Raw genomic sequence first — 8,719 nt, forward strand, 5'->3', positions numbered from 1 at the left:
CTATGATTATATGTTTAATGAAAACTATATTTACATGATTAAATGTTTCCAACATGGTAAGCAATCAAACTTGTTAAGACTTGATTAATTGAAATAGGTTTCATATAGACAATTGACCACCCAAGTTGACCGGTGATTCACGAACGTTAAAACTTGTAAAAACTATATGATGACATATATATGGATATATATATAGTTAACATGATATTATGATAAGTAAACATATCATTAAGTATATTAACAATGAACTACATATGTAAAAGCAAGACTACTAACTTAATGATTTTGAAACGAGACATATATGTAACGATTATCGTTGTAACGACATTTAATGTATATATATATCATATTAAGAGATATTCATACATCATATTTTCATGATAATATAATAATTTAAAATCTTATTTGATATTATAAACATTGGGTTAACAACATTTAACAAGATCGTTAACCTAAAGGTTCCAAAACAACACTTACATGTAACGATTAACGATGACTTAACGACTCAGTTAAAATGTATATACTTGCAGTGTTTTAATATGTATTCATACACTTTTGAAAGACTTCAAGACACTTATCAAAATACTTCTACTTAACAAAAATGCTTACAATTACATCCTCGTTCAGTTTCATCAACAATTCTACTCGTATGCACCCGTATTCGTACTCGTACAATACACAGCTTTTAGATGTATGAACTATTGGTATATACACTCCAATGATTAGCTCTTAGCAGCCCATTTGAGTCACCTAACACATGTGGGAACCATCATTTGGCAACTAGCATGAAATATCTCATAAAATTACAAAAAATATGAGTAATCATTCATGACTTATTTACATGAAAACAAAATTACATATCCTTTATATCTAATCCATACACCAACGACTAAAAACACCTACAAAAACTTTCATTCTTCAATTTTCTTCATCTAATTGATCTCTCACAAGTTCTATCTTCAAGTTCGAAGTGTTCTTCATAAATTCTACAAGTTCTAGTTTCATAAAATCAAGAATACTTCCAAGTTTGCTAGCTTACTTCCAATCTTGTAGAGTGATCATCCAACCTCAAGAAATCTTTCTTATTTACAGTAAGATATCTTTCTAATACAAGGTAATACTCATATTCAAACTTTGATTCAATTTCTATAACTATAACAATCTTATTTCATGTCATGATTCTGCTTCAAGAACTTTCAAGCCATCCAAGGATCCTTTGAAGCTAGATTCATTTTTCTTATTTCCAGTAGCTTTATCTAGAAAACTTGAGTTAGTAATGATGTTCATAACATCATTCGATTCATACATATAAAGCTATCTTATTCGAAGGTTTAAACTTGTAATCACTAGAACATAGTTTAGTTAATTCTAAACTTGTTCGCAAACAAAACTTAATCCTTCTAACTTGACTTTTAAAATCAACTAAACACATGTTCTATATCTATATGATATGCTAACTTAATGATTTAAAACCTGGAAACACGAAGAACACTGTAAAACCGGACATACGCCGTCGTAGTAACACCGCGGGCTGTTTTGGGTTAGTTAATTAAAAACTATGATAAACTTTGATTTAAAAGTTGCTCTTCTGGAAAAATGATTTTTCTTATGAACATGAAACTATATCCAAAAATCATGGTTAAACTCAAAGTGGAAGTTTGTTTTCTAAAATGGTCATCTAGACGTCGTTCTTTCGACTGAAATGACTACCTTTACAAAAATGACTTGTAACTTATATTTCTGACTATAAACCTATACTTTTTCTGTTTAGATTCATAAAATAGAGTTCAATATGAAACCATAGCAATTTGACTCACTCAAAACGGATTTAAAATGAAGAAGTTATGGGTAAAACAAGATTGGATAATTTTTCTTGTTGTAGCAACGTGAAGATTGGTAACAAATGTATATTAATCATATCCTAGCTAACTTATATTGTATTATACATGTTTTCTAATATATTATGTAATCTTGGGATACCATAGACACGTATGCAAATGTTTTGACATATCATATCGACCCATGTGTATATATTATTTGGAACAACCATAGACACTCTATATGCAGTAATGTGGGAGTTAGCTATACAGGGTTGAGGTTGATTCCAAAAATATATATACTTTGAGTTGTGATCTAGCCTGAGACGTGTATACACTGGGTCGTGGATTGATTCAAGATAATATATATCAATTTTTTTCTGTACATCTAACTTTGGACAACTAGTTGTAGGTTACTAACGAGGACAGCTGACTTAATGAACTTAAAACATCAAAATGTATTAAAAGTGTTGTAAATATATTTTGAACATACTTTGATATATATGTACATATTTGTTATAGGTTCGTGAATCGACCAGTGGCCAAGTCTTACTTCCCGACGAAGTAAAAATCTGTGAAAGTGAGTTATAGTCCCACTTTTAAAATCTAATATTTTTGGGATGAGAATACATGCAGGTTTTATAAATGATTTACAAAATAGACACAAGTACGTGAAACTACATTCTATGGTTGAATTATCGAAATCGAATATGCCCCTTTTTATTAAGTCTGGTAATCTAAGAATTAGGGAACAGACACCCTAATTGACGTGAATCCTAAAGATAGATCTATTGGGCCTAACAAACCCCATCCAAAGTACCGGATGCTTTAGTACTTTAAAATTTATATCATATCCGAAGGGTGTCCCGGAATGATGGGGATATTCTTATATATGCATCTTGTTAATGTCGGTTACCAGGTGTTCACCATATGAATGATTTTTATCTCTATGTATGGGATGTATATTGAAATATGAAATCTTGTGGTCTATTGTTACGATTTGATATATATAGGTTAAACCTATAACTCACCAACATTTTTTTGTTGACGTTTTAAGCATGTTTATTCTCAGGTGATTATTAAGAGCTTCCGCTGTCACATACTTAAATAAGGACAAGATTTGGAGTCCATGCTTGTATGATATTGTGTAAAAACTGCATTCAAGAAACTTAGTTCGTTGTAACATATTTGTATTGTAAACCATTATGTAATAGTCGTGTGTAAACAGGATATTTTAGATTATCATTATTTGATAATCTACGTAAAGCTTTTTAAACCTTTATTGATGAAATAAAGGTTATGGTTTGTTTAAAAATGAATGCAGTCTTTGAAAAACGTCTCATATAGAGGTCAAAACCTCGCAACGAAATCAATTAATATGGAACTTTTTTAATCAATAAGAACGGGACATTTCAAAAACTTCTTGAATAACAACTGTTATTTTAATTCAGCCATGGCAGCGAAAAAAGAAGCACGAGGAAACTTGCTCTTCCGCCTCCCGCTCAGCGTAGCAGAATAGGGGAAAGCAGTTCACAAATTAGCATTCCTAATTTAGATGCTGCTGGCTTAATAGCTCTCTTAGCTGGTCCTCCTGGTAATTATGAGGATTTTATGAAGTATCTTAAAGCGATGTTGTCTCCTTCACTTATTAACTTCTTTGAGAGTTTATCTGATGGTGATGCCCGAAAATGTCAAGCACAAGGCATTATTTGGAATATTGCATCTGAATTCAATAATCTAAAGCGTTTGGAACTTTTCTGACCAAGTGCATCGTGACAAATCTGAAAAAATTGAAAAAGATGCAGAGGCACTGAAAATTGCCAAGCTTGAATTAGAAGCTGTTGTTGCCGCGAAAAATGCTGCAGAGGTTCGTTATGTGCAAATGGCAACAAAGGAAAAATGGCATCTATATAAAATTGATACATTAACTCAGTCTAAAACGTCCTTGAAGGAGCAACTGGAGCTAAGCAAGGGTGAGACCCAGCGACTTATTGCTGGCGTGCCAAAGATTATAAAGAATGCCTTTGCTTCTAAGAAATTAACTGAGCCTTTCAATGAATTTATAACTGTTGCGCTGGACGCTGATCGAATAAGGTTTTTGGATACCTTGAAAAGGGATTTGCCTAATTTTCCAAAAGGGTTACCTGAAGCACTTACTTCCCAGTTGAAACCTGATGCGGAAGACAGACTTAAAGTGATAAGTGATCAAATAGAGCATCTGTCATTCCCTGAGTTAGAAAATTTGTGTAATAATGCTGCTACATCTGTAGACGATGTTTTAAATTTCAAATTATAATTCATGTTGCTTGTATTACCTGTTAATGTATATTATATATGTTTTTACTTTTTTGTTAATGTTGCCAAAGCTTTATATGTTTGATTTAAACAATCAAAAATGATGACTAGTCATATACTGCTTGTATTATTTTTACGTCATGACGGTCGTAGACACAGTCTATTGTCTGGATGTTCAGCGGATTTCTACGTTATCCGCTGCCATTTCAATCTTTTGTTTATGATTGAACTTCTGCCACCGAGGAAAAACTTCTCTTTTGCAGGCAGGGATGACACACAGCTTTGTGACATCTGATAAAAATCCTTGGCCGGATAAAAGGTTATAAATAGTGTGCTATAAGAATTTTATCTGAATTCTTATTCGTGTTAAAGAAATTTTTACATTTATGATTGCATCTCATATTCTAAATAGTTGATCAAGCTATTTGAACATGCAATACTACGCATAAAATTTCTTTAAACTCATTGCATTCCATGTTCTTGGAATTTCTTCACCAGAGGGCGCTGCAAGGGTATATAATCCATTAGGATGTGCCCTTATGATTTTGTAGGGACCCTCCCACCGTGGTCCTAACTTCCCTTGCTTTTCCTGTCTGCTTGCTTCATTGTCTCTCAACACTAAATCTCCTTCCTTAAATTGAACATATCGGACACGTTTGTTGTAGTATTTTTCCATTTTTTGTTTTGCATCCGCTTGACGGATGGTGGCCATGATTCCCCTTTCTTCCAATAAATTCAAGTTTTCACGCAAGATGGATGAATTATTTTCAATATCAAATGACAAAACCCTTTGTGTTGGAACATGGATTTCGGCTGGTATTACTGCCTCAGTACCATACACCAAGCTGAACGGTGTTTCACCCGTGCTTCGTTTTGGCATTGTACGGTTAGCCCACAAAACATATGGTACTTCATCTACCCACTTAGTTTGACTCTATCCCAATCTAGCCTTTATGCCGGCTACAATTTTCTTATTGGTTACTTTAACTTGACCGTTAGCCTATGGGTGAGCAACTGAGGTAAATGTTTGTTTAATGTTTAATTCTTCACACCAGCTTCTGAATGGCTTGTCTGCAAACTGTTTACCGTTGTCACTTACAATTTCATTTGGTAACCCATATCTGAACACAATATCGTTCCACACAAATTTCTTTATATTTTCAATAGTTATTCGTGCCAATACCTTTGCTTCAACCCACTTACTGAAAAAATCAATTGCAACAACCAAGAACTGTGCATTTCCCACACTTCTTGGAAATGGGCCTACTATATCAATTGCCCATTTACAAAATGGCCATGCCGATGATACCAAGATTAAATCATACTTGGGTAAACGTTGTACAGTTCCATGCCGCTGGCAGGCATCACATGTCTTGATTACCTCTGCTGTATCTTTGTAAATTGAATGCCAATAATACCCTTGTTGCATAATCCGTCCAACCACAGTTCTATAACCGGAATGCTATGTACATAATCCTTCATGCATTTCTTTTACTACATTGATTGCTTGCTGTGGTGTTAAACACCTTAAATTTGGACCACTGAAAGATTTTCTATAAAGCACCTCATTTTCCAGGATGTAAAGTGGAGTACTAACTCTTATCCGTCTTGCATCTATGGCATCTGTTGGCAATGTTTCGTCCTGCAAATATTTTACATAAGGGGTTATCCAACATGATTCCCCTTCTTCAACTGTTGCTATTACTACTTTTTCATCAACTGATTTTTCCTTCAAGACCTCCACTAAAACTTTCTTATGCAAATGATCAAATGTTAATACTGCTAATTTGCCTAAAACATCTGCCTTTTTGTTTTTATTTCTTGGTATCTGCACAACTTCCAAGGTCTCAAAAGTTTTTGAAATTTTCTCAACCAACTGCAAATACTGTTTCATTGAGACATCTTTTGCTTCAAACCCTCCATTAACTTGCTGTGCTACAATTTGAGAATCGACATATGCATGCAAATGTTTTATTCCCATTTCAAACGCTATGCGGAGACCGAAAAGCAACGCTTCATATTCTGCCTCATTGTTGGATGCATAAAAACAAAAACTTAATGCATATGTATGTTCTTCGCCTTCTGGACTGGTTAGTACTAATCCTGCACCAACACCTTCCTCACTTGATGCACCATCAGTGTGCAATTCCCAAACATAATTGCTGCCTTTAACGTTTTGTAGATGATCGACCTTTTCTGTTGTTTCTAATAAAAAAATCTGCCAAAATTTGACCTTTAACTGCATGTCGAGATGAGAAATTTATTTCATAATCTCCTAATTCAATTACCCATTTTGCTAGTCGTCCTGACAACTCTGGATTTCTCAAAATATGTTTTATTGGTTGGTCTGTCAACACCAGGATTGAATGTGCTTGAAAATAACGTCTGAGCCATCTAGCTGTGTGTGTTAAAGCATACACCAATTTTTCAATTGGTAGATAGTTAACTTCACTTTGCTGCAATATTTTACTGACAAAATATATTGGCATTTGTACCCCTTTCCGTTCTGCGATTAAAACTGAACTAATGGCCTCTGCGGAAGCGGCTAAATACAAAATTAACGTTTCTCCTTCTATTGGTGCGGTTAAAGTAGGCAATTCTTTTAAGAGCCGCTTAATATCTTGAAAAGCTTTTTCAGCTTCTTCTGTCCACATAAAATCTTTTTTATTCAGACAACTCTTTAAAACCTTCATAAATGGTAGCGATCGATCTGCTGCTCTTGATAAAAACCTTGTTTAGGCTGCCAATCTTCCATTCAAGCTTTGAACTTCTTTCTTTGTTTTTGGAGATACCATATCTTCAATTGCTTGAATCTTTTTCGGATTAGCCTTAATTCCTCTTTTGGTAACAATATATCCTAAAAAAATTTCCCTCCTCCACACCAAAAGTGCATTTCTTGGGGTTTAGCTTCATGTTAACTCTTCTTAGTGATTCAAATGTTTCAAGAGTATCTCTAAGCATACTGTCTTCTGTATGACTCTTGACAACAATATCATCAACATAGGCTTCAACATTCCTGCCTATTTGATTTTTAAATACTTTATCAATCACACGTTGATAAGTTGCTCCTGTATTCTTTAATCCAAAAGGCATCATGATGTAACAAAAAATTCCATTTGGTGTGTGGAATGCTGTTTTATCTTGATCTCGAATTGCCATGGGGATTTAATGGTACCCTTTAAATGCATCCAAGAAAGATTTAAACTGATATCCACTTACAGACTCCACTTTCCAATTGACTTCTGGTAAAGGATAATTGTCCTTTGGACATGCTTTATTTATATCTGTGAAATCGACACACATCCTCCATGAATTATCTGGCTTTCTTACCATAACCAGGTTTGCTACCCATGTCTGGTATTTCACTTCCCTCAATATCCCAGCATCCACCAATTTTTTAACTTCTTCTCTGAGAAATTTTGTTCGGTCTGGAGCCATGCTTCTTTTCTTTTGACACACTGGTGGGATATTAGGATTCACACCAAGCCTATGTTCAGCTACATGACGTGGTACTCCAGTCATATCAGAATCTTGCCATGCGAAAACATCTAAATTAGTTGCTAAGATCTTGTAAAGCTTTTCCTTTATTTCTTTTGTTATTGTATTTCCAATTGTAATTATCTGATATGGAAATTCTGGATTTGGTGATACTGAACCATCTTCATGAACAATTGGATCAACTGCTGTTTTATTTATTTGCACACATTCTATTGGTCTTCTCCGTTTAGAGTATAGTGTGGCAATGCCAGCCGGTGTGGGAAATTTCATCATTCCATGCACCTTTGATGTTATAGCTCCAAATGTCATCATAACTGATCGACCAAAAATGACATTATACTGTGAGTTTGCTTTAACAACTAAAAACTCGATATTAGTTGTTCGCTTGAATGGTGTTTTTTCCTAAAACTACTTCCAACACTATGCTTCCTTATGACCATGATGGGTGATTAGCAAAACTTGCTAAGGGAACAAATGTGTCTTTCAACTTCTCCTTAACTCTTTCTGGTAATTGTACAAAACAATGCTCATACATGATATCTGCTCATGCTCCTGTATCAGTATATATTCCTCTAACAACACAGTTTGCGATTCGAGCTTCAATGACTACAGGAGCATCAGATGGATTAGTATTAAACAGGGAAGGAAAAGCAATCAATTACTGCTTCCAATCTTCTAATACTTCTGCCTTTCTCCGTTGTCCAGCTTGCCATGAATGTATCATATTTGCTTCAATAGCAGTGACTCACATACGGAGCCATGGCCACTGACTACGCTTCTTTTTGATTTGTATAGAGGTCGTAAAAGCTGTCCAAAGTCGGCCTTTTGTTTCGATCTCTATTCTTGTTAAACTTACCTTAATGTTGATGAATGATGATGATAATGAAGATTTTGATGATGACACTTAAAACTTAATTTATTCACTTTTAAACTTATTGGGACAACATACTAACCTAGTGACCTTTGACTTAGGTTGACGACATTTCGGACCGACTTACTACCTGCATACGTTTCATATAGACTTTTACTGCTCATTCACTGTGAGTTATAGCATCCCTTACTACTTTTTACTATTTTTAGGACTGAGAATACATGCGCTTTTTACATTT

At 34.4% G+C, this 8,719-nt stretch overlaps 2 protein-coding genes across 2 annotated transcripts; both read right to left on the bottom strand.

Annotated features, from left to right (window-relative positions):
• Nucleotides 1–4,551: 4,551 nt before the first annotated feature.
• LOC139875272 (uncharacterized) lies at nt 4,552–4,992 on the bottom strand. Its single transcript, XM_071862616.1, has one exon. It carries the CDS (start codon nt 4,990–4,992, stop codon nt 4,552–4,554), a length of 441 nt encoding a protein of 146 aa, XP_071718717.1.
• A 582-nt stretch (nt 4,993–5,574) lies between these two features.
• On the bottom strand, nt 5,575–7,271 carry LOC139875273 (uncharacterized). The gene is made up of 3 exons (XM_071862618.1): nt 7,076–7,271; nt 6,401–6,756; nt 5,575–6,351 (listed from the first exon to the last, which is right to left on the bottom strand). The coding sequence occupies exons 1-3, from the start codon at nt 7,269–7,271 to the stop codon at nt 5,575–5,577; spliced, it is 1,329 nt and encodes a 442-aa protein (XP_071718719.1).
• Nucleotides 7,272–8,719: the final 1,448 nt, after the last annotated feature.

Source organism: Rutidosis leptorrhynchoides, chromosome 11, assembly GCF_046630445.1.
Source record: "Rutidosis leptorrhynchoides isolate AG116_Rl617_1_P2 chromosome 11, CSIRO_AGI_Rlap_v1, whole genome shotgun sequence".
Classification (NCBI taxonomy): domain Eukaryota; kingdom Viridiplantae; phylum Streptophyta; class Magnoliopsida; order Asterales; family Asteraceae; genus Rutidosis; species Rutidosis leptorrhynchoides.

Bases quoted from the DNA above. Each gene is read 5' to 3' on its own strand.
- LOC139875272 (XM_071862616.1), bottom strand. From the start codon at position 4,992: ATGCCAAAACGAAGCACGGGTGAAACACCGTTCAGCTTGGTGTATGGT.
- LOC139875273 (XM_071862618.1), bottom strand. From the start codon at position 7,271: ATGGCAATTCGAGATCAAGATAAAACAGCATTCCACACACCAAATGGA. The intron at 6,757-7,075 runs GTATGCTTAGAG...TTATGTGGACAG, and splicing joins CAAGAGTCATACAGAAGACA to AAGAAGCTGAAAAAGCTTTT. The intron at 6,352-6,400 runs GTAATTGAATTA...CTCGACATGCAG, and splicing joins CAGGACGACTAGCAAAATGG to TTAAAGGTCAAATTTTGGCA.